The sequence below is a fragment of the Chiloscyllium plagiosum genome, chromosome 11 (genome assembly GCF_004010195.1).
Source record: "Chiloscyllium plagiosum isolate BGI_BamShark_2017 chromosome 11, ASM401019v2, whole genome shotgun sequence".
NCBI lineage: Eukaryota > Metazoa > Chordata > Chondrichthyes > Orectolobiformes > Hemiscylliidae > Chiloscyllium > Chiloscyllium plagiosum.
The window spans coordinates 32,128,712-32,154,549 of record NC_057720.1 but is presented as its reverse complement, the minus strand read 5'-3'; the positions used below and the strand labels follow the sequence as shown (position 1 = coordinate 32,154,549).

General features: G+C 40.3%; 1 protein-coding gene across 1 annotated transcript in view; it reads right to left on the bottom strand.

Annotated features, from left to right (window-relative positions):
* The window catches only part of LOC122554277, a 254,601-nt gene that overhangs the window by 66,515 nt on the left and 162,248 nt on the right, over positions 1-25,838 (bottom strand). The window contains exons 11-17 of the mRNA XM_043699049.1: positions 23,193-23,266; positions 20,773-20,875; positions 17,088-17,206; positions 13,344-13,524; positions 12,450-12,578; positions 10,974-11,041; positions 5,931-6,013 (exon numbers count right to left, since the gene is read on the bottom strand). Coding sequence (XP_043554984.1) covers positions 5,931-6,013; positions 10,974-11,041; positions 12,450-12,578; positions 13,344-13,524; positions 17,088-17,206; positions 20,773-20,875; positions 23,193-23,266 — 757 coding nt within the window. The remainder of the gene's footprint in view (positions 1-5,930; positions 6,014-10,973; positions 11,042-12,449; positions 12,579-13,343; positions 13,525-17,087; positions 17,207-20,772; positions 20,876-23,192; positions 23,267-25,838) is intronic.

Here is a 25,838-nt window from a genome sequence, read left to right as displayed (position 1 = left end):
CAAATCCCTCTGCATATCAATACTCCTAAGAGTTCTGCCATTCACTGTATAATTTCCCCCTGTACTTGACCTTCTAAAATGCACCACCTTATATTTGTCTGGATTACACTCCATGTGCCACTTTTCTGCCCATGCCTCCAACTGATTTATATCCTGCTACATCCTCTGACAATCCTCCTCATTATCTGCAACTCCACAAATCTTTGTATCATCTGCAAACGTACTAATTAGACCAGCTATTTTTTTCTCCCAAGACTTATGTAGATGATGAACAGCAGAGGTCCCAGCACTGATCCCTGTGGAACATCACTAGTCACAACCCTCCATTCCAAAAAGCATCAGCTCACCCCTGATATCATGGAACTTCACCTTTTGTACCAGTTTGCCATGAGGGATCTTATCAAAGGCTTTACTGAAGTCCATGCAGACAACATCAAACGCTTTTCCCTCATCAACCATCTTTGTTACCACCTCAATAAACTATGAAGTTAGTGAGCCATGACGTTCCCCGCACAAAACCATTTTGTCTATCGCTAATAAGTCCTTTTGCTTCTAAATGTGTATAGATCCTATCCCTGAGAATCTTTTCCAATAATTTCCCTACCATCAATGTGAGACACTCAGGCCTGTAATTTCTAGGATTATCTTTTTTACCTTTCTGAAACAATGGGACAACATCCTCTGGGACCTCACCTGTGGCCAAAGAGGAAACAAATATGTCATTGCTCCAGCAATTTGTTCTTTTGCCTCCCTCAATATTCCGGCAAAGATCCCATCAGAACCTGGGGATTTATCTATTTTATTACTTTTTGAGATGCACATCACCTATTCTTATTAATAGCAACTCAACACTTCCTTCCCTGAAATCTTCCTCACAAACCTCTTCTTTTTGTTGAATTCTGATGCAAAGCTTTGTTTAGGACCTCACCTATCACTTCTGGCTCCACATATAGGTTCCCTCCTTTGTTGTTGAGTGGGCCATGCTTTTCCCTGGCTACCCTTTTTATATGTCTGTATAAAAAGCCTTGGGATTCTCCTTAATCAGTTTGCTAATGACTTTTCATGACCCCCTTTTAGCCCTTCTAATTCCTTGTTTAAGTTCTTTCCTACTTGCCTTATATACTTCAAGGGTTTCCTCATTTCCCATTTTCCATGATCTACGTATGCTTCCTTTTTCTTTTTGACCAAGATCATCCAAGGTTCACAAAGTTTGCCATATCTATCCTTCATTTCCACAGGAACTTGCCGCTCCTGAACTTGTATCAACTGCTATTTGAAATACTCCCACACATCTGACGAGGATTTACCTTCAAATAGCCGCCTCCGATCAGCACTCTCCAGTCCCTTCCTAATATTGTTGTAATTCACCTTCCTCCAATTTAACAACTTCACCCAAGGACTGTTTATTCCTATTGATAAATATTTTAAAACTCATGGTATTATGGTCCTGAAATGCTCCCCCAGTGAAACTTCACTCACCTGGCCAGGCTCACTTTCCAAAACCAGGTCCGGTATAAACCATTCCCTGGTTGAACTGTTTACATATTATGTCAAGAAACCCTCCTAAATGGTCCTCACAAATTCTGCTCCATCCAGGCCCCTAGCACGGAGTGAATCCCAGTCAATATAGGGGAAGTTAAAATCACCCACCACAACAACCCTGCTGTTTTTTACATCTTTCCAATATCTGTCTACATTTTCTCTCCTCTATATCCTGCACATGGAGTTAGGCACAAGGTACTGGCATGGATAGAAGATTGGCTGACTGACAGAAGGGGTAATGGGGTAATTTTCAAGATGGCAGCAGGTGACTAGTGGAGTTCCACTAGTGTTGGGGCCACAACTATTCACATTATATATTAATGATCTGGACAAATGAGGTGAGGGCTAAGTTTGCAGATGACACAAAGAAAGGAGGAGGGACAAGTAATGCTGAGAAATAGGGAGACTGCAGAAAGACTTGGACAGACGCTAGGAGAGTGGACAAAGAAGTGGCAGATGGAGTACAATGTGGGAAGAGAGGCATGGACTATTTTCTAAATGGGGAAAGGCTTTGGAAATCTGATGTACGAAGGGACAGAAGATCTTGTTCAGGATTCTCTTAACATTATCATGCAGGATCTATAGTTAGTTGGGAAGGCAAATGAGAGGGCTAAAATACAACAGCAGAGGTGTACTGCTGAGGCAATATAAGGCTCTAGTCAGATTGCATTTGGAATATTAGGAGCAGTTTTGGGCCCAATATCTAAGGAAGGATGTGCTGGCTTTGGAGGAAGCCCAGAGGAGGTTTATACAAGAAAGATTTCAGGAATGAAGGACTTGTCATATGAGGATCAGTTGAGGACTCTGGGTCTGTACTTGATGGAGCTTAGAAGGATGCGGGGGGATCTCATTGAGTCTTACAGGATACTGAGACACCTGAATAGAGTGGACATGGAGGAGCTGTTTCCATTCTTAGGAGAGACTAAGAACTGTGGGCACAGCCTCAGAGTGAAGGGACAATTTTTTGGAACTGATATGAGGAGAAATGTCTTTAGCCAGAGGTGGTGAGTCTATGGAACTCATTGCTGAAAAGGCTGTGGAGGCCAACTTACAGAGTGTATTTAAGACAAGAGATAGATAGGTTCTTGATTAGTAAGAAGATCAAGGGTTGTGGGAAGATCGCAGAAGAAACATATTTGCTATGATCAAATAGTGGAGCAGACTCGATGGGCCGAATGGCCGAGTTCTTCCCCTATATTTAATTGTCTTATGGTCTCATGTATTATGCTGATGGATGCAGGTTAGGTCAGTGTTCTTAAGCAAGGATTCCTGCAAAAGGTTAAGGGGATTGCCCTGTTTCCACTGCACAGGCAATTTACTGTAAATTTAATTCCAATTTCCAAAGCTTACAGTACCCCGGGCAGAGGTTTTCCTTTCTTCCGACAGGCACTGGCCAACATCAGTACAATATCACTTTCGTCCTGAGTGGAACTACTACTTGACTCCAGAGACCCATAGTCATCTGCCCAGGGCTGTTAAGGAGATATTGTCCACCCTCAGGTTATGATTCGAGTTTGATTCATTAGTAGACTAAAGGAGAAGTGATAGCTGTTATAGACATCATCCAATATCTTCCACTAGCCTCAGTGTGACAGATTTCCACACAATGGCAGTCTACTAATCTTAGTGTGACAATCTATCAACTCACACTGACTGTCTACTAACCACACAGTCTATCAACCATATAGCAGGACAGGTTACCAACCTCACAGTTACAGTCTATGAATTCACAGTGACAGTCTATCGCCCACAAAATGACAACCCATTCCTCTTTACATTTAGACTTGCATGGAATGTGGTGTGGCTAGCTCGGTCAGCATTTGTTGCCTATCCCTAAGCACCCTTGAATTAAATGGATTGTTAAACTATTTCAGAGACAGTTGCTGTGGAGCCATCTGGAGTCATATGTAGGTCAGACCAGGTGAGGATAGCAGGTTCCTTTCCCTGAAGGACATTAGTGAACCAAATGGGTTTTTCCTACTGCTGATTATAGTTTCATGTTCATCAATACTCAGATTAGCTTTCAATTCCAGATTTTTAAAAACTAACTTATGTTTAATTGCACTGGCTGCCAGGGTGGAATTTGTACTTATTAGCCTCAACCTTTGGATTATGAATCTGTTGATATTATCATGACATCACCATCTTCCACACTAGGCTCCCTCCCCTGACTCTAAAATCCTTAGTAACAATGTAATGGGTGTAAACATAACCTAGCCTGGATGAACAGCAAGCATAGGTGATTGTACTTGTTAAAGATAAAGAACAAACCTACATCCAGAACCTCAACCTAAACTACAAATCTTCTCAAAACCTGTTAAAGATAATGTTGCTACAGTTAAAGATGCATCAACAGAGTTGTTGCTCTGCACCAGAAGCAAGATTCATATTAAATAAGTCAAACAAAATTTAAAAATGTATGTATATTTAATTGTGTAACTAAACCATTATAAAGTAAAACTATTTGTGTCATGTTACAGAGATGTCTGGATTTTTGCTTTGTGTTATTGGACAGGGGGATGGAGCTCAGAGTGAAGAAACAGAGAACCCCTGGGAACGGTGACATCCAGCAAGACTGCATGGGTGTTCCACTGTTCAATCAACCCGTGCAAGTCAATGATCTGCTTCATCAAGGTATGCACAATTGGTTCTTGAATAGTATGACAGTTTCCTAGTTAATAGTATCCACTTACAAAATCTGATGGTTGGTGGCACAGACTGACTGTGCATTAACAGAATAATGTCATTTTCTCAAGAATATGAGAGGTATAGACAGAGTAGATTGTGAGAATCTCTTCCCCATGGCAGATTTGTCTAAGACTGGAGGGCATAAGTTTAAGGTGAGATATAACTCGTTTAGAGGAGATCTAAGAAAGAATGCTTTCACCCAGAGGGTGGTAGAAATATGGAACGTTCTGCTTGACAGGATGATGGAGATAGATATTCTCCATTTAAGGATCATCTGGGTGAACATTTAAAATGCCAGGGTACAGCAGGCTATGGACCAAGTGCAGGTAAATGGGATTAGTGTAGTTTGGTGTTTGTTGGTTGGTATCGACATGGTGGGCCAAAGGGCCTGTTTCTATGTTGTATGACCCTATAAATATGATAAGGTGGGAGCTCATTCAGGCATTCAACACAAGTCTCAGAACTTCCATTCTGTATCTGAGTAATCCCGCTCCTTGAGGAAAACTTACTCTTTGTTTTTGATGCTTGGCAGGCTCCATAAAGGAAAACACAGTGTGAGGTCCACCTAAGTAGAATACCTACCACTTGAATTTGTTGGTTGGTTTCTGTGATTGCAGTTTCCACAGGGCTACCTGGAATCACCCAGTGATATACAATTACTTTAACAGCTATTATCAAGACTTTGGTTCTTTTTAAGATGGGCTGCAAATCTGTAGACACAGATATAAGTCCCCAGGAGTGTATGTGGAAGGGAAGGGAAAGTGAGTGGGCGGGGAAGCATAATTTTAATACACTAGCTCATAAAACAATACAGGTAGGGCCACATGGAGAATTATATAGGATGGCATTAACCTTGCAGATCAACTGTCTTCTCATTTCCTCAATCTATATTCTTCCATTTCCTTGTTCACCTTATTTTTGTAGCATAGGAAGTGAAGGACTCATACCGAAAATTATTCATCCACTCTACAATTTACATTTTCTGAGATAAACTGGAGGAGTATCCTTCAGTGAAGCACCTGACCACAAACAATCAGGAAACCAGTGTCAGAGAAATTCTCCAGTTCTTCAGTTTCCTTTATCAAATATCTCTGCTAGGGATGATATAGTATTGCTTTCATCAATGCAACTACAGTAGCGTTGCCCAATAAAGCCCCTACTGGCGAAATTGACAAGACATTTCGATTATTCTGACCTACTCCTGTTTAAATGTACTATGTGGGTTGAGGTCAACTAGCAGAAGGTGAGGACTGCAGATGCCAAAATCACACTCTCGACCATGTGGGTTCAGGACAGATAGTAATAATTAATGACAATTTATTGTATCAATAGCATACTATGCTAGTTTTCTCTTATTAACAGTTTTGAGAAAGAAAATCCAGGCATCACTATTTTGAATGCATTTTACAATCCTAAAGAACTTTTACTTATGTTTATTAAAATCTGAAAACAGATAAGATAATGTCTTCGAATTTTGTACTGGTGAATATACATAGAATATGAATTTGTGTCTCCTTCCAAGTATTTCTTTCAGGGTGAAAGATACTTAATTTTTACACAAAAAGACATTCACTTTAATGGAATTTGATGATTCCTTTTAAACCCATTGAAGTGATTCCAACAAAAAGATAGTTTAGTCTAGTGAGACTCCATATATTACAAGCTTCCGTAAAACTGAATCCAAGTACTGTCTTCCGTACCTGGGATCCTACAAGTCACCTCTGGTTCATCAGGACATTTTATTGATGTTTTGTTTTCAGTTTTGTCTGGTAAATTCCGAATACTGCAGAGGAGATAGAGGAAATGTATGTGACATCAAAAACAAAATTGCTGACAAATGATGCAATTATTAAATAATTTTTAAAAGTTTAATTTAGCAAGTTCTCTTAGTGACACTGATTTCTAGTCTTCTTGTTTCCAACACTTTTTAATCACATGCTAAGAGATGAGCATGTCAGGATGCATTTTCTTTTGACTCCCTCCTATCCTTCTGTATGAAGAGACAATTCACTTGGAATTAGTGCCTCACTTGACCATTGGCTAAAATCCACAATGAAATAATAATGTGTTCTTGAAAATACTATTACAAGGGATTCTCAACTACCACCATCTAGCTGGCTGAGACAGCATTGTAACAACTGGTTACCAGACAGTTCAAAACAGCAAAGACAATGATCTTTAGACTGTATTTGTTTATTGATGGTCAGTAATGTGGTCTGTATGATCTTGTCTAAAGCTATAGACTTTTACCACTCTGTACCCCCTTGATTTCTCCCATTGTTCTAAAATTTTGACCAATTTCATTAGCTTCATCCACTTTGGAATAGAAAATCTCACTGCTTGTCTTATTTTTTCACTGTCGGCATTAATCTCTCTTAGGTAGATTCCAAGTTCGTATCACATTTTTAGCATTGAACTCCTACATGAAATTTGGTAAAGCAACACTTCTCTCTACTTAGTTCACTGCAATCTCCCTCAAATTTCACATCAGGCAAAACTCAATTTTGTGCTAAAATATTTCTTTATTATTCCATGCAATGTAAGTGTTGCAGGCAAGATGAGAATTTGTTGCACATCTCTAACATCCTTGAAATGAGTTGCATTACCATGCCAATTCAGAAGCCAGTTAAGAATCAACTACATTGCCAAACAAAGTAAGGAGGGCAGATTTCCTTAAAGGACATTAATGAATCAAATGAGTTATTAAGACAATCAATTGTTATTCCAATTACTGAGGCTAGCTTTCAAAGTTCAGATATATTAGCTGAATTTGAAATTCAGCTGCTGTGGTGGGAATAAAACCCATGTTCCCAGCGTATTAGCCTGAGACTCTGAATTACTACTCCTGTGACATTACAGTGACTTTCCCACAATGCCACTCCACCCTTGTGAGCTTCAGGTCATAAACTATATAAAAGGTGAGCTTAGCTCAGCTAGTTATGATCCATGTTGACGGCCACAAAAAAATCAAAATAAGGCAGATGCTAGAAATTGTAAATAAAGACAGAAACTGCTTGAAATATTCAGCAGGTCAAGAAATATCTGTGGAAAAAGAAACAGGATTAACATTTCAGGTCAGTGAACTGTCACCGGAACCTATTCCGGGAAAGGGTTACAGACATGAAATGTTGATTTTGTTTCTATTTTCACAGATGATGTTGAATACTTCCAGCATTTTGTGCTTTTATGTTAAACATTGTAAGTTTTTTCTTATCATAGTGGACTAGATTCAAAAATTGTGTTCAAGAGCACATCACTCAATTATCCACATTTTCCAAAATTCTCTCGCTGTGCTATCAACATTAGAAATAGAAATAGGAATAGGCCATATGAGGTCTCAATTCTAGATTAGAGTAGTGCTGGAAAAGCACAGTTCAGGCAGCATCCGCGGTCTCAAGTCTTGCTGCACTGCTCATGGCTGGTATTTGACCTCAACTTTGTTTTTTCACTTAATCCCAATAATTCTATGTTCCCTGACTGTACAAAATTCTATCAATCTCAGTCCTGAATATGTATATCTGTAAATGAATATCCACAGTCACCTGCTGCAAAGCATTCCAAAGATTCATAGCCATAGTATGTAAGGAGTGTAGTGTGTAAGGCAGATGAACTTAGGGCTTGGATTGGTGCCTGGGAGTATAACGTTATTGCAAACAGAGACTTGGTTGAAGGAAGGGCATGATGATTGGCAACTAAATGTTCCAGGATATAGACGCTTCAGACAGGACAGGACAGGGAGGGAAGTAAAATGGGGGGTGGAGTTGCTTTGCTGGTCAGGGATGATACCACAGCTGTGCTAAAGGAGGTCTTGGGTAGTGAAGCATTATGGGTGGAGCTGAGAAATAAGACGGGTGCAGTTACATTGTTGGGCTGTATTACAGGCCTTCCAACAGTGAGTGTGAGGTAGAAGAACAAATAGGTAAACAGATTATGGAAGGATGTAGAGACAATAGGATAGTGGAGATTTTAATTTTCCCAACATTGACTGGAATACACTTAGCATCAGAGGTCTGGATGGGGTAGAATTTGTAAGAAGCGTCCAGGAGAGTTTTCTAGAGCAGCATGTCAATAGTCCAACGAGGGAAGGGGCCATATTGGACCTGGTACTGGGGAATGAGCCAGGACAGGTGGTAGAAGTTGCGGTGTGGGATTTCTTTGGGAACAGTGACCACAATTCTGTAAGTTTTAGAATACTCGTAGATAAAGATGAGAGTGGTCCTAAGGGAAGAGTACTAAACTGGGCCAAAGCCAATTATATCACAATTAGGCAGGAGCTTGGAAATGTGGATTGAACACAGCTATTTGAAGGGAAATCCACATTTGATATGTGTGAGACTTTCAGAAATAGGTTAAAGATAGTGCAGGATAGGCATGTCCCGTTGAAGGCACTGGATAGGAAAAGCAAGATTTGTGAACCGTGGATGACAGGAGAAATTGTACGACTAGCCAAAAGGAAAAGAGAAGCATACATAAGGTCCAGGCAGCTAAGAACAGAACGGGCCCTGGAGGGATATTGGAAGAGTAGGACAAGTTTAAACGAGGAATCAAGTGGGCTAAAAGGGGTCATGAAATAGCTTTAGCGAGCAGAATTAAGGAGTATCCCAAAGCATTTTATTCTTATATAAGAAACAAGCGGATAAGTAGAGAAAGGATTGGTCCACTAAAGGATAATGAAGGAAGGCTGTGTGTCAAACCTGAGAGAATGGGTGAGATACTAAATGATTACTTTGCATCAGTGTTCACTGAGGAGAGGAATATGATAAATCTTGAGATTAGAGATAGAAGTTTGTTTAAAGTTTGTGAGAAGATTTGTAGCTCGGGTGCTCGTTGTTGTGGTTCTGTTCGCCGAGCTGGGAATTTGTATTGCAGACATTTCGTCCCCTGTCTAGGTGACATCCTCAGTGCTTGGGAGCCTCCTGTGAAGCGCTTCTGTGATCTTTCCTCCGCCATTTGTAGTGGTTTGAATCTGCAACACAAATTCCCAGCTCGGCGAAAGAACCACAACAACAGAAGTTTGTTTAGTCTGGATCACGTTGACGTAAGTAGGGAAGACGTGTTGGGTAGGTTATTAAGGTGGGCAAATCCCCATGACTGGGTGGTAGCTATCCCAGATTGCTGAGGGAGACAGAGAGGAAATAGCTGGGGCCTGACAGATATCTTTGTGGCATCCTGAAATACAGGTGAGGTGCTGGAGGACTGGAAGGTTGCTCATGTTGTCCCTCTGTACAAGAAGAGTAGTAGGGATATTCTGGCTAACTACAAACCAGTGAGCCTGACGTTGGTGGTGGGAAAGTTGCTGGAGAGGGTACTGAGGGATAGGATCTATTTACACTTCGAAAGGAATGGGCTTATCAGTGACAGGTAACATGGTTTTGTGTGGGGGAGATCATGCCTTACCAACTTAATAGGGTTGTTCAAGTGATCAAGTTGATAGATGAAGGAAGGACTGTTGATGTAATATACATGGACTTTAGTAAGGCGGTTGATAAGGTTCCCCATGGTAGACTAATGGAGAAGGTGAAGTCACATGTTGTGCAGGGTGTTCTAGCTAGGTGGATAAAGAACTGGTTGAGCAACAGGAGACAGAGAGTAGTGGTTGAAGGGTGTTTCTTGAAATGGAGAAAGGTGACCAGTGGTGTTCCTCAGGGGTCAGTGTTGGGGCCACTGTTGTTTGTAATATACACAATCTGGAATTATACATGATCTGGAAGAGGGCACTGTTGGTATGATCAGCAAGTTTGCAGGTGACATGGAGATTGGTGGAGTAGCAGAAAGCATAAGGGACTGTCAAAGAATCCAGGAGAATATAGATAGACTGGAGAGTTGAGTGGAAAAGTGGCAGATGGATTTCAATCCAGACAAATGTGAGGTGATGCATTTAGCAAGACTAATTCTAGAGCGAATTATACAATGAACGGAAGAGCCTTGGGAAAAGTTGATGGACAGAGAGATCTGGGAGTGCAGGTCCATTGTACCCTGAAGGTTGCTGCATAGGTGGATAGAGTGGTCAAGAAAGCATATAGTATGCTTGCCTTCATTGGATGGGGTATTGAGTATAAGAGCTGGCAAGTCATGTTAAAATTGTATAAGACATTGGTTCGGCTGCATTTAGAATACTGTGTACAGTTCTGGTCGCCACATTACCAAAAGGATGTGGATGCTTTGGAGAGGGTGCAGAGAAGGTTTACGAGGATGTTGCCTGATAATGGAAGGTGCTAGCTATGAAGAGAGGTTGACTAGGTTAGGTTTGTTTTCATTAGAAAAAAGGAGATTGAGGGGGGACCTGAATGAGGTTTACAAAGTCTTGAAGGGTATAGACAGGATGGATAGAGACAAGCTTTTTCCCAGGGTGAAGGATTCAATAATGAGAGGTCAAGCTTTCAAGGTGAGAGGTGAAAAGTTTAAGGGGGATACACACGGCAAGTACTTCACACAGAGGGTGGTGGGCATCTGGAATGCAGAGGTGGTAGAGGCAAGCATGGTAGATTCATTTAAGTTGCGTCTGGACATATGCATGAGTAGGTGGGGAGCAGAGGGATACGACAGATTGACCGACAGGTTTAGACAGTACAATTGGATCGGCTCAGGCTTGGAGGTCTGAAGGGCCTGTTCCTGCGCTGTAAATTTTCTTTGTTCTAGCTATATGACATTGCATGGGCATATACAAACCTGGGCAAATACAGTCAGTAATTAATCTCACAAAATATATTCTCAGCAAAAGATATTAATTATACTACATTCACCCTTGATGCAGATTTTCACTTGTTTGAAAGAATTCCACAACTGACTTATTGGGCATGATCTTGTTGGCCTAGGATAAAGGAAAAGATTATATTCTTGTGACAAATCACTTTGAAAAGTGAATACTTTTAGAATCACTACATTTGTAATCATAATGTCATCTACAGAGAAATTATTGAGAAAGTCAGTTTTATTTTTCCAGATCGTAACACAGAATTTATAGCAAAAATTTGCAGTGTGATGTAACTGAAATTATACATTGAAAAATTAATCGTCTGTTAAGCCTTTCATCTGTTAGAATACAGTGATAGTTTCACTTCTTTCATGTGTAAATCACAAAACCCTTTTTTTAAAAGTTGCATGCTCGGGTTAGCTGTTAACAATGGTGATAGCTAGACAATATGTTCTAACAGATGAAAGGCTTAACAGACAATCAATTTTTCAATGTGTAATTTCAGTTACATCACACTGCAAATTTTTGCTATAAATTCTGTGTTACGATTGAGCCCTCCACAATCACCTGATGAAGGAGCGTCGCTCCGAAAGCTAGTGTGCTTCCAATTAAACCTGTTGGACTATAACCTGGTGTTGTGTGATTTTTAACTTTGTACATCCCAGTCCAACACTGGCATCTCCAAATCCTAACCCACAGTGCTTGTCTGGGTGCACAACAGCCTTTTAAAGATGGCACTATTGCCAGGGGTGTCAGTAAATTACACGATGTGCTTGCCTTGGTGAGTTGTTCCGGGAGAAGCACATACTAATTTGAGGAAACAATCAGATGATAGAATGCAGGAGAGCCAGGGAAAGCCATTAATGAGGTATGTTTGGTAAGACTCACTAGATCTCATGGCTAAAACTCTTAAAAAATCTCAATGCAACTCGCATTTAGGCAAAAATAATTGAGATTCAGTCCTGGATTCTTCTTTTTTTATTCTTTTCTGCAATATTTCATGTATTTTCAATATATTCTAAAAGTTTTTTTTAACTAGTTATTTCAACATACACCATTGAATATTGCCATTCATTACATTTTAGCTTATTGCTTCAGTGTCTAACACTATTCCACAAAGACAAAACAAAGCAAGGGCACATTCTTTTAGATTAGATTCCCTATAGTGTGGAAACAGGCCCTTCAGCCCAACAAGTCCACACTGACCCTCCAACGAGTAACCCACCCAGACCCATTTCCCTAACACAATGGGCAATTTAGCATGGCCAATAAACCTGACCTGCACATCTTTGAACTACGGGAGGAAACCGGAGCAGCCGGAGAAAACCCACGCGGGGAGAATGTGCAAACTCCACACAGACAGTCACCCGAGGCGGGAATCGAACCTGGGTCCCTGGCACTGTGAGGCAGAAGTGCTAACCACTCTGCCACCGTGCTTCCCCAGCGTTCCTTTCAAACAATCAGAATGCTGCTTTTCAATGGCATTTTTTAACTGCACCTGTGACATACACACCTTCTTACTTACCTGCAGTGTAAAAGAAAGCTGGCGTACCCATTTGTGCTTGCAACACTGGGTCCTCTTGTGATAGTGGAATTCATGGACTTTCTGAATGATAAGCTCTGAAGCCTGTTCTAAGACTTTTTTCACACCTGTCTTGAAAATTAAAGCAAACTGAGATGGCCCATCAATACTTAAAGGATTAAGATTTCATGAAATGTAGCTAATTATTACAGAAAGAAAGAATTAATAAATCAGAGTTCACATTGATATAACAATACACTAATAGCAAGTAAGGTTATGCTGGGTTAAAAAAGCACTGCAACCTCTTTCTTTAAATAAGTGCAATTTATTTTTTCTTGTTAACTTATTTGGGTATTTGAAAAGATCTTTCATAATGGCTTCAAACATCTTGCTTGTCTTGAGATAATTTGAGCATCAGGAGGCAATGGTAAATAAATTGTATGCCACTGTACGATGTGTTACTTAGCAAGAAGGACCAAGTGCAAATGGACTCCGTGTGGCAACACTTCGCTGAGTAAGACCACCTGCAAAGAGGAATCAGATCAAAGGATGCACAAAGGGATCTGTGAGTAACCTCTTTCCAATGCTATGTCAATAGGATGTTTGATTTGACTATTAAAAGGTAGATTAGTTAGTCTCAGAGGGATTTGCCCTCTAATTTCCCTTCATCCACATTTGTCATGTAAATGAAAGACTAATCTAGCATAAACATTCGACTGATAGAAAAATAATATAATAGAAAAGGTGTTTAACACAGAACACTGTGAAATAGTGGTGTTTAATTAGGATTGAGAAAGAAGGGGAAAATGCCAACATCTACAAGTTTACAGCTTTCAAAAGTTATGTCATCTAAACATTGGTTAATATAGTAACAGCGCCACTTAAACCAGCACCTACCTCTTGGCTATTTTTGCCCTGGAGAATCTCCAAAATCTTAATGACAAAGTCAGACTCTCCTGTGGCCAAATATAGTATATTATTTACTCTTGCATTTTTGCCAATGTAGTCGTAGAAGTAAGGCACAACTGCAAACAGCAACACAGTCTCTGAGGCCAGAAAATTGCAGCACTGTTTGTAACTGAAATCATTGAAAAAAAACAAGTATTGTTAGTCACTAATCATTTTGTAAAAGAGTCTGGAATTAAAAATAAGGCTTTTTACTTAGGATAAATGAAATTTATAACAGTCTATATTATGGAACTTAAAGTGAACCATTTTAAAAGATCAAGCATTGTCAAGCTGCAGAAAATTTTCCAGCATATTTGATTAGATTTTTCTTAAAATTCAATTTAAATAAACTGTTGCATGTACTGTACTATCAGATATAATTACCAAACCTACAAACATTGTCTGCTCACAAACTTGATTAAATAATCAAGGACACTTTTCCAGGGGACAGGATCCTCATACATTTAAAAGTGTTCACAATTTGTCCAAATATGTAAATAGCAACCAGGCAGTGGCATACATTCCAGTGGTATTCTAAATTGAAGCATCAAGGTTTTTTTCCAAAAATATATAATTGCAATAAAGGGAAAGCAATCAGGCACTCAATATTTTCCTCATTTTCTGAGCACTGTAGGAGAATTTTTGTAGCTCTTTAAGTAGAGAAAAAAATCCTTTGTTTTTTCAAAGCAAAATTGATGCTTAACCAAAGGAAATGTTAAAACTTTGTCAAAGAGTTAGATTTTAAACAGGATCTTAAAGGACAAGAGAGTGGTAGAGAGGTCAGGTTGGTCGTGTTGGGATACAAAGTGGTGTTGCTTCAAAGACAACATTTCAGAACTTAGCACCTAGGCAGTCAAAGAGTGGTCGGGCAATAGAAATAGCATGTGCATGTGGCGCTTTTTTATTCATATGTGGGACGTGGGCATTGCTGGCTGGCCAGCTAGTTGCCTTTGAGAAGGTGGTGGTGAGATGCCTCCTTGAATCACCACAGTCCACCTGCAATGGGTTGACCTACAATGTCGTTAGGAAGGGAATTCCAGGATTTTTACCCAACGACAGTGAAGGAACAGTGATATATTTCCAAGTCAGGATGGTGAGTGGCTTGGAGGGGAACTTGAAGATGGTAGTATTCCTACATATTGCCCTTGTTGCCCTTGTCCTTTTGGATGGAAGTGGTCGTGGGCTTGGAAGGTGCTATCTAAGGATATTTGGTGAATTTCTGTAGCTATAGTTAGACAGATTGACATTTGGAGGATTGTAAGGGTGGAAGGCATTACAGAGCCAATTTCTTACTCTACACAGTGTAACATTTAAAACTGGAGTGTAAAGTACTTGGGGAAGTATTGAAGCCAAGAAAAGCACTATTCAAATGTAACATAACTCTAAAAGAAAAGAATCAATTTTAAATGTGATAAGAGGAAAGTTTTGGATGAGCACACGTTTACTGAGAATGGAGGTTAAGAAGTTGGTCAGGAAAGGTTTGGAATAGTTCTGTTTGTGAATGAATGAGTGTTTCCATTTCAAACAGATTATATTAGAGATAAAGGTGAGAAAAGTCAACTAAAATGGAACAAGAAAGATGTTGTGATTGAGAGAATATGTGGTCAGAAGCTCAACTCAGTGATGAGTCATTGAAAACCACAGTTTAACCTAAGAAACTGGTTGGGAAGTGAAATGGAATTGGTGGTAAGCAGACAGCATTTCTTGTGAAGCTAAAGATGATAGTTTTGGTTTTCCTCATGTTTATCTGGAACATTGTGGCTCATTCAACATTGGGAGAAGCAGTCTGACACTGGAAGAATTGAGGGGTGATGGGGTGCTAAAACTGAATGGTACGTTACTGGAGAAACAAACCCCATGACGGCATCAAGAGACAACATCTGGTAAGAAGGAGGACTAGGTGGATTCTGGAGGTAGCACTAGGGACAGGAACAGAAACTGTGCTGGTGATCAATAATCTCTTGAAATTGTTCTTGTTGTGTATTGCCTGTTTACTTCAAGGTGTGACAGATTTACATCTTTTGTGCAAAGTATCTTAAAAGGGGCAACTTGCTAGTGGCCTGCGGAGTTTCTCCACAATACCTGCTCAGCCATACACAGTTGAAGTTTTGAAAGTTTAAGGTCAGTTGTATAAATAATCAAGGAATAAGCTATCAAGCTCTCAGGAACAGGAATTGAAAGAAATGGTTAAGTTCAACATATGGATGTCATACAGATGGGAACACTCTGCTATTGTCAAGTGTTTTATAATCTTTTAAATTATATTATATGTAAATAGCTTAGGTTTTTTTTCTTCATCTCTATTATTGTTAAAACCAAATCTTCAACATTGGGTGTTTATCTTCCAGTGAAAGGCCACCTTGTATATCAAGCATGGGATTGGACTTGTCCAGTAGTAACACCAACGAGGATCACAAAAGAAATACAGTTAATTCTTTTCTCCTTCTTTTGCTGAAATGTGTGATTACTATTTGCTATCTGTTCATTACTGACATTCCTGGAATCAAGAATTTCCAATAGAGTGGGTCATAAGCACAACCCCATGTCCTACTATTCAACAACGAAACAGTGTGCTGTGCTGGTATGCCACTCATTGCCACATCATTGTAAACAATGGGTTACTTGGCAGTGAGAGAATATGGGTCAAGATCAGAGTGGTGCTGGAAAAGCACAGCAGGTCAGGAAGCATCTGAGGAGCAGGAAAATCGATGTTTTGGGCAAAAACCCTTCATCAGAAATGATCTCCAACATCTGCAGTCCTCACTTCCGCCTAGCGAGAGAATACAGCAAATGAAATCCCAAGGATTCAGAGAGATACTGCAGGTGAAAGCACTTGAATCATAATGAAAATCAACATTTAGGTATGTCTTAACAATGCCATCTTCAGAACATACTATGTCCTAAGTAGAACAAATACATTTTTTTATGATCCAGAAACAATTTCACCAATAAACAGGTAAATTGAAAGTACCTTTTAAACTATTTATGAATTTTTTTAAAATTTTTGGGACTCAACAAGTTGAAGAACATCAGCATTGAGGAGTGAATCCCTTTGGATAAAGTCCTGTTCCTGACAGCTTGATAGTTAATTCCTTAATTATTCATACCACTGAACTTAAACTTTCAAAGCTAAAAATAACCCCTCAGGGTTCTAACCAAAAACTTCAAGTCTGGAATTTTCAAAGTAAAACTCTGCCAGTGAGGGTATCTATTTCCTAACTGTTCTGAATGAATCCCTTCCTCAAGAAGGAACTATTCTCACATTTAGTCTCAGTCAAGTCTTCTGCAAACTCAAGTCTTGATTCTTCTAATCCAAAAGCAAACTACTGCCTTTCACTATTTGCTCTCCTCAAATATAAAACTCTCATTATCCTGTCAGTATCATACACTCACAGATCAGGTATGTCATACAAACCTTTTGGGAACAACCTGACCTTGGAGTAGTGAGACAGTCACTTTTAGGGATGACCCAAGTGAGGAAATTGCACTCTCCAATACTGACATCCGTGATCTCAGAGACCGCAATGTTTCTGAAAGTGTGTGAATTGCAAAATCATTACTCATTAGGATTCCAATCATGAAAATTCTTGTTAATTATGACAAGTTATGATTCGAAACCCCAGAACAGCAAACTCATTATCCACCTAAACTTACCACCCTTTTGTTTAAGAAGAGTGCAAAGAAGAAACCTACTGCATGTTCCATTTTGACACCGATCTCATGGGAGTGTACTGTGGGCTTCCTCTCTGTCTAATCTCTAGTAGTAGGAAGTGCAAAGTCAGGTACAGCTCATTATATAGATTATTTCCACCCTGCATCAAGGAGAACATGTGTTTACTTAACATTCAAAGTAAGAATACAATAAACTTTAAAAAATTAGTTATGTGAAGTTAACATTTACTCCATTTTTCTGAAAAGGTGGTTGTACAATTCCTGCTCAGACACCTTGTGCCATCCATCCACCGTCACATCGCTATGTCCCTCTCCATCCCAATGCGAACTGGCACACTAATATGGGTTGCTTCACCTTCACACAGAACCTCATCAGACATGTCACTTTGTGTTTCATGGTTTTCAATGACAGCTTGTTAAACACATGAGGCAGATTTTAACAGCAGACATCTAAGATGTCTGAATTTGCTGTTATGTTTCTCTGGCCCCTCTGTCCATTGATATCTTGGTAGAGTCTGTTGGATATTCTCCTAATTAACCTGCTCATAGATGTTACTATTCACATAAAAGCAGGTGGGATTTTTACCCAGTCTCCCTGGCTCAGAGGTAGAGACAATATCACTGTACCACAAGACTTCTAGAGTCTAGTAAATGGTCAGTCAATAATTTGTTGGGGAGGCCACTTTTCATCTGCAAATTATGATCTTATTGTATGCAGAGGATTCTTTCAAAACAGTTCTGAGAAACTGCAGGATGCTGTTTATTATTTTTGTCTTTTTTTAATATCCGGATTGCTTTTACACACAACCGACCATTTTTCTTTCTCTATCACCAAATCACCCACGGTATTTTTTTCATCTCTTAACCACTACCCATGTTGCCCAATTAGTTAACTTACATGCAAATCCTGTTAAGGGCAATATTGACCATCAAAGGTGATGGGGGAGTTTGGAGAGCAGGAGGTAGCTAAATTAAAATGGAATTGGAGGGGAAAGTAAAGAACTCTATCCCTGTGGCAACCACCTCTTGCTAAAGGCATCAAGATACTGGTGGACACTGCATGGTCCCTCCCGAAAGACACCCTGGAACGAACGTAGCTGGGAAGAGGACAGACAATCAGCAGAGATTACCTCCTCCACAGGCTGCTGCCTGGATCTGTTAATGACCAACCTGACCAGGCCCAGGAGCAGACCCACAAGGAGATGCTCCAATCTGTCCAATTCCCTCTGCACCAGATGCCTAAAGATCAGGAGTGTAGGGTTGAAGTGTAACCAAAATCATGATGAAAGATTTTTCAAATAACTAAAAGGGGCTGCAGTTGCCCACAATCAATATATACATAGTACATGGACTCCACAACACCGCAAAATAAAGACTTAATCTGGGATTCTGTGAACCACCACAACGTCCATTACATGGCACTGCTGTGTTCAATGCCCATTCAGCCCAATTTCCTGATGAAGAGTGGGAGGACTCCAGTGTAGAGAGCCCTCCACTGGGGTTCCCCGTTGACTAATGATAAATAAGCACACCAAGGGGTGTCCAGCTGGCGGATGAAGGAATCAAAGTGGATGTTGTGTAGCAATAGCCCGTATGGAAAGTAGCTCCACACTGAATATTAGGCATTTCCAAAAGATGGCTCCAGTTTTGAGGTATGGGCTCCTGAGGGAGGCTCAGAACCCAAAGGCAAACATGAAATTCTGTCCAAGCAGAGGTATGCAGAGATGGAATTTCACCGCACACTGTGGAGTGGCATAGTAGCTCAGTGGTTAGCACTGCTGCCTCACAGTGCCAGGGACCTGGGTTCCATTCCACCCTTGGGCAACTGTCTGTGTGGAGTTTGCATATTGTCTGCTTGGATTTCTTCTGAGTGCTCCGGTTTCCTCCCACAGTCCAAAGATGTGTAGGTTAGGTGGTTTGGCCCTGCTACATTGCCGTATAGTGTTCAGGCATGTACAGGCAAGGTAGGTGAGCCATGGGAAATGCGGGGTTACATAGAGTAAAGGCATGGGTCTGGGTGGGATGCTCTTCAGTGGGTCGGTGTGGACTCAATGGGCCGAATGGCCTGTTTCCACACTGTAGGGATTCTATGATTTGATTCTACGACCTGAGCATTTTCTAAATGGTGCACAACGCCAGGTTAAGCACCACCATTTTCAGGCAATGGATGGCATCGGTCAGGAGTTGAACGTTCATCACCACCCTGCTTGCCAATCCCTGTGGCAACATCCAGGCAAGGCCTCAGCCACCCATCATGGCCCCGCCTCTGGTCACCCCTGCAGCCACAGCTTTCCTGTCCACCGGCCACTCTAACCTGCAGTGGTGGAGGTGCAGATTCATGAGCAGCGTCTCTCTGACATTAGCCTCTACTCCTGATGGTAGCAAGAACCTGCACCAGCAAACCGTGTTCCAGAAATTAATTGGCTCCTGAGGGAAAACTGAAGACCCTTGCCTTCCACAAGAGCTGCATGTCATGTTTGAGATAACTCACCCAAGTAGAAGAAATATGTCGCCTGGGTGCACCACCTGGGAGGAAGCTCAATGTGAAGGCATTGTTGCAGGGTCCAGAAATGGAAACTCACCACTTGGGTGCAGACGCACAGCAGTGACTGACCAGTCTCCTTGATGAGAATCTCTGCAGGGATGCAGCTTATCTCCCTATCCCAGGAGAAGTAAACCAGTATCTTGTGACAAAACTAGGGGAAGAGGGTTAAAGGGACCAGCCTTTACCAGTGCATGGAGACTGCCAACTAGTTTACAACCAACATTTGGCCACTGGGAGACTGGACACTGTTTAATAAATAGTCCAAAATAGTTTTCATCTGTTATTTATGTGGGAGCAGAAGGAACCATAATATCAACAGCCATCAATATTCTCTGTACTCCATTTGGCCACACAACAATCCCAATCTTCTTGTCCAGACCACACGTAAGTCAGTCTTTAAGTTATCGCACATGCATGATCATACAAAAAATTTAAAGCGTTCACACACTTCAATGAGTCCCCAATACATTCTAAAAAGGAAATAGAGGAACTATTTTCAGCCACATTCCCGCTCCAGGTTGCATCCATCATTCCTTTCCCATTTATCCAAACCACTAGATTTCTGGTTTTCTTCGATCACCAAGCAGCATCAGAGCACCATGAACTTCCAGGTCAATGCAAATATAGTCGAAGTTATAAAGTGACTTCGAGCTTATTAAAGCACCAGTGTTTGACAAATACAGGCACCCTACAAGTTGTACACCAAACAATAAAGTCAATCCCATTGAGTAATTTCTGAGACAGATGGGATTACTCAGAAGAAACATTATTTTGGAGTTGGTACTCTGGATAGGATATAGTTAATGTGCCACAGGTGTACCTGATCTTCAAATTCAGTTTGCTTTTGCCACGTTAGTGCAACTTTAATTTCCTAATCAAACCATTCCTGTAAATATCATTGAACATAAAGGATAAATTAACTGAAGAATTATGGACAGTTTTTCACAGTTATTTGTAGGCACGTTAAGACTGTTCACAATTCCCTAGAGGAATATTTCATCTTTTGAAACTGAAAAAGTGCACTGGAGATGAAAGGCATGGTCTTTGTTATGAATAGATGACTGGTAATCTTGTTCTGCTGTTTAATTAGTCCTAAAACTTTCAAGAACAGAAAGTTGATATTGGTAACATTTGATGCTTTAATTTTGCGCACACAGTTACCTGTCCAGTATCTTTATCCAGTTTCACTGTGCTCACTAAAAGACAGCAAATATTCACCAGTTCCGCAGAGTTCAATGAGAAGAAGTTACATATTGGAACCTTTCTAAAACAGGAAAAAACATAAAAAATTGCATCATATTCTCTGTGAGCATAATACTAATCATTTGCTTATACACTCAAATATTGGAATTTGGAAGGTTTTTCCACTTTTTGAACTGAGTATCAGATTGCATGCCTGCCTGCACAGACTTGAGTAGAAAAAGGTGTAGTCAGTGTAAAGTTTAATTTTGCCCGCAAAAATAATGCATTTTAATATCAATCTCTGGACAATATTCCTTGCTGCAGCAGTGAACATTTCTCATTCCAAAATCAGCTCTCCTTAATTATGTTGAATAATGGGGAGAGACAATGAACTTCCATCCACAAAGCTCCTTTCTCAGGACAAACCAGAGCATTTCACAATCATTTTATATGTGTACTTACTGTTGAAACCTAGGCAAATACAACAACCAATTTGTGCACTGCTATTTCCACCAAACAGTACATAGGATAAATTACTATATTCAAAATACATTTACACCCATTATGAGGATGATTTGGTGCATGATGGTAATATGCCTATCTTTGCACCAGAAACTTGGATTTGTGTTTCATGTCAAGCATATTTACCATGGTAGGTGTGTTTGTAATGTAGCCACAGAGTCATAGAGTCATACAGTATGGAAATAGATCCTTCGGTTTAGTCAGTCCATGCTAAGCAGGTTATTTTGCTAATCTCTAAGTCTTTCCAATATGCCTCAAGGAGGCTGTAAGAATGGGAGATTCTCTTTGTCTGCCATCTTACAATTATAGAGTTACAGAGTCATACAACATAGAAACAGGCCCTTCGGCCTACCATATCGACGGTGACCAAAAAAAACACCAAACTACACTAATTCCAGCCTTGGGCAATTGTCAGTGTGGAGTTTGCACATTTTCCCCATATCTGCATGGCTTACCTCCAGGTGCTCCGGTTTCCTCCAATAGTGCACAGTTGCTAAATTGCCTGTAGTGTCCAGGGATGTGTAGATTAGGTGGATTCGCCATGGGGAATGCAGGTTTACAGTGATAGGGTACGGGGTGGGTCTGGGAGGGATGCTCTTCAGCAGGTCAGTGTGAACTCAAGGGGCTGAATGGCCTGCCTTCACACTGTAAGGATTCTATGATTCTATGATGGGTAGTATTTGGATTCTGTTAAGACAAGAAAACTCGAGAGGCTCCCCTGGTTCCACACTGGACCCCCAAATTGTGAAACTCAGGGTGAGGGAGTTGGCTCCCTAGCTCCCCCTGGTGATTGACCTCCTCCCACCCTGGATTACTCACAACATGGTTAATATCAAAAGGATCCCTTCCCTTGTGGAATATCTTTCTCCCAGACCCAAATGAAATTATATTCCAAAAATAGTCAATATAACCAGACCTTCTTGAAATAACAGAAAAGAGTGTTTATTGATGAGTAAAAGTGAATAATGCAACACACATAAACACAAAGAAATGGGGGTGGGTCCAAAGAGAAAGAGGCAAAATAAAAACTGCAACTCGGATTCTGAATTGTTCATGAAGAACAGATAAGATAATACTGTTGCTATTATTGGATGGCACTGGTAGCAGTTGATTTTGAGATTCTTAGTTTTGCAGAATTTTGGAAATTATGTTGTTGTATTTCCTTTGGATAGTGACTGAATTCTAGCAATCAGTGGGAGAGAGTGTATCGCCTTTCCTTTTACTTGCAAGGCAGGTATATTTAATATTGCTAGAATATATTAGTAACTTTGTGAAAAATGGGAATCTTTTGTGATTTCCCAATGGAAAAGAGGCCAGTATCCCATCACCAAGTCACCCTTTATTTACACATGAACAGTCTTAGACTTTAATATTGCCACAAAGAGAGTCAGGTACCAGAATGTCATATATCTGACACTCCCTTTTTATCAGTCAGCCAGGTTGGACCAGACTAAGAGGCCCAATCATCCATGATGTCCAGCCAGTTGACTCCATTACAATCACTACATCCCTCCCCTTCCCGAGTCCACAGACATAGGCCTTCATCTTGGAGAGCCTGCTGAGCGGTTTAGCATCAGTCAGGTTCCTCTGACTCAGTGTCTGATAATCTGGCCCTTGGTCTCCAATTTGTAGAACTGCGCAGAAAGGTTTTGAGCTTAAATTAGCTCTCTCAGGCAATTAGAGGGGAGAAGGTAAGAACAAAGTTCTCTAAAGGACCAACAGAATTAATCTGCAACCTACTAAATTGCAATACCATTCCAATAAACGGTGAATCAAGTTAAATAGCTTCACTGACAAAGTTAATTTACTGCAAAGGAAGTGATCATTTCTGACAATAAGAATCACAGGTACCATTAAACAAACTATTTCAATATTACCCTATAGTTATAAGGTTGATACATTCCAGTGTCTCGATGATTAGCTGCAGAGGGAGGCTGAATTCCAAAAAAGCCTAAAATCATAAAATAAAAATATGCACATATTAGCCAACAAAATCCAAATTATAATTCACTGCATCCTTGGAATTAATTTGGTGAGAAATCCTACTTTGATTATCAGCTTTAACATGAGCTGCACAGTTTATCTAATGATATAAACGACAACCTTGAACATGTACGGGAGCTTAAATGTGCTGAATTTAAATGCAAGCAGATGTTTCCCTTCATCGGCACGCTAAAGAAATAAATTACTGAAATATTGTGGATCATCCTAGTTCCACCGTGCCACCGCTGAAGATATAAAAGATTTAAATACTGAATAGACTAAGAACAATCCTTGTGGTAACAACAGCAATACTCCTATTGCCACAACAGAATGTCTTAAGATGCTTCAAGGGAACATTCTAAAACAACATGTAGTACTGAGGTACATAAGGTGATGTCCAAATGCTCTGGTGTACTACTGAGTTACAAAGAAAGGAAGTGATAAGGCTAAGGGATTTGTAAACAAGATAGAGAATTTTAAAATAGAAGTGTTGCTTAACTGGGAACTAATGTAGATAAGCAAACAAGGACAGCAACTTGATCTCATCCTCTGAAAGAAGTCAATGCATGCTCTGTCATTTTCTTTTGACTTGTGCCCTTTTAATGATACAAGCTCTTTTTAATATCAAAGAAAAATTGCATTTGTATCTATATTAAGTGCATGCTTAATGTATTGAGGAAGAGGGTCCCTCACACCTAAGATCTCTGTCTTATTCCATTCTCCTTATTCTACTCTCCCCCAGTCATAACCCAGAAAGCAGATGGCTGTCTTGCTCCAATCTGTATGTTGCTCGGAAATTGTGACTAAGATACCGATGAAATTAAGCAAATTTTTAAAAGTTGGGCACAGCATAATATTTTATCCTGGCCACATTGAAAAAAAATACTTCCATTAGCTTTTCAGCTTTAACCACACACAAGGTAAAAGTTGAGTCACTATATCCTTACCAGACCACAGGACTCCTCTCTCATTAGAGAGAAGGAACTGGTGGTGGTTTAACCTGAGGGTCACCACACCCCAGGCAAAGGGCAGCTGATTTGGAATTGAACCAACCCTGTTGGTGTCACTCTCTATCACAAACCAGCTGTCCAGCTAACTGAGTAAATGAACCCCAACTTTACTCATATTCACTGATTTAGAGCAAAATTAAAACAGTCTCACTGGACATAGGACTACTGGTGGTGGTTTAATCTAATGGTCACCACACCTCAGGTGAGGGGAGAGGTTGAGAAAGAGAGTCTTTTATGCTAATCTCAGCTGCTGCAGGAATTGGGCACATGCTGTTGGCATCACATTGCACTGTGTTACTCTCCATCACAAACCAGTGATCCAGCCAACTGAGCTAATCAATCCCTCTTAAAACAGCAAATAAAAACCGAAAAACTGAAGATGCTGTAAATCAGAAACAAAAACAGAAATTGCTTGAAAAGCTCAACAGGTCCGGCAGCATCTGTTTTTTTGCACCGAAAACAGCAGTATGGCAATCAAGAGAAAGAATGCCATTCAGTGATAGATTGTCTGTAGATTGCAGATGAAGGAGAAACATTTACTTCCATTTACTTAACAAACAAACCCTTGGCCCACAGACCCATTATACAACATCAAGCTGCTGCATCAAGTTTTATAACTATTTAAAAGTGTTTATCCTCCACAACCATTGAGGATATTGGGAATATACAAATAGTAAACATTTTAGAGGTGATTAAAGATTCTTTCTGGCTCCTCTGTATTATTCATTTAGAATAACTTACTTGATGATCATCAGGCTAAAAGAAATATATAATATGAGAAACAAAACGAGAAGTTACTAGAAGAGCTCAGCGGATCTGGCAGCATCTGTGCAGAGAAATCAGAGCTAATGTTTCAGGTTTGGAGACCCTTCCTCAGAATTGAAAGTTCTGACTTCTCTTCACAGATGCTGCCAGACCTGTTGAGCTTCTCCAACAATTTCTGCTTTTGCTTCTGATTTACAGTATCCACAGTTAGAACACAGAACATAAAACATCGAACAATACAGCGCAAAACCTGCTCTTCGGCCCTCGATGTTGCGCCGACCTGTGAACTATTCTCAGCTCGTCCCTCTACACTATCCCAAAATCATCCATGTGCTTATCTAAGGATTGTTTAAATCTCCCTAATGTGGCTGAGTTGACTACATTAGCAGGGAGGGCATTTCACACCCTCACCACTCTCTGCGTAAAGAACTGTGCCTCTGATATCTGTCTTAAATCTATCACCCCTCAATTTGTAGTTATGCCCCCTCATACACACTGACGTCATCATCCTAGGAAAAAGACTTTCACTGTCTACCCTATCTAATCCTCTGATCATCTTGTATGCCTCTATCAAATCTCCTCTTATCCTTCTTCCTGCAAATGAGAACAGGTTCAAGTCTGTCAGCCTTTCCTCATAAGACCTTCCCTCCAGACCAGGCAACATCCTGGTAAATCTCCTCTGCAACTTTTCCAATGCTTCCACATCCTTCCCGAAATATGGGGACCAGAACTGTACACAATATTCCAAGTGTGGCTGCACCAGCG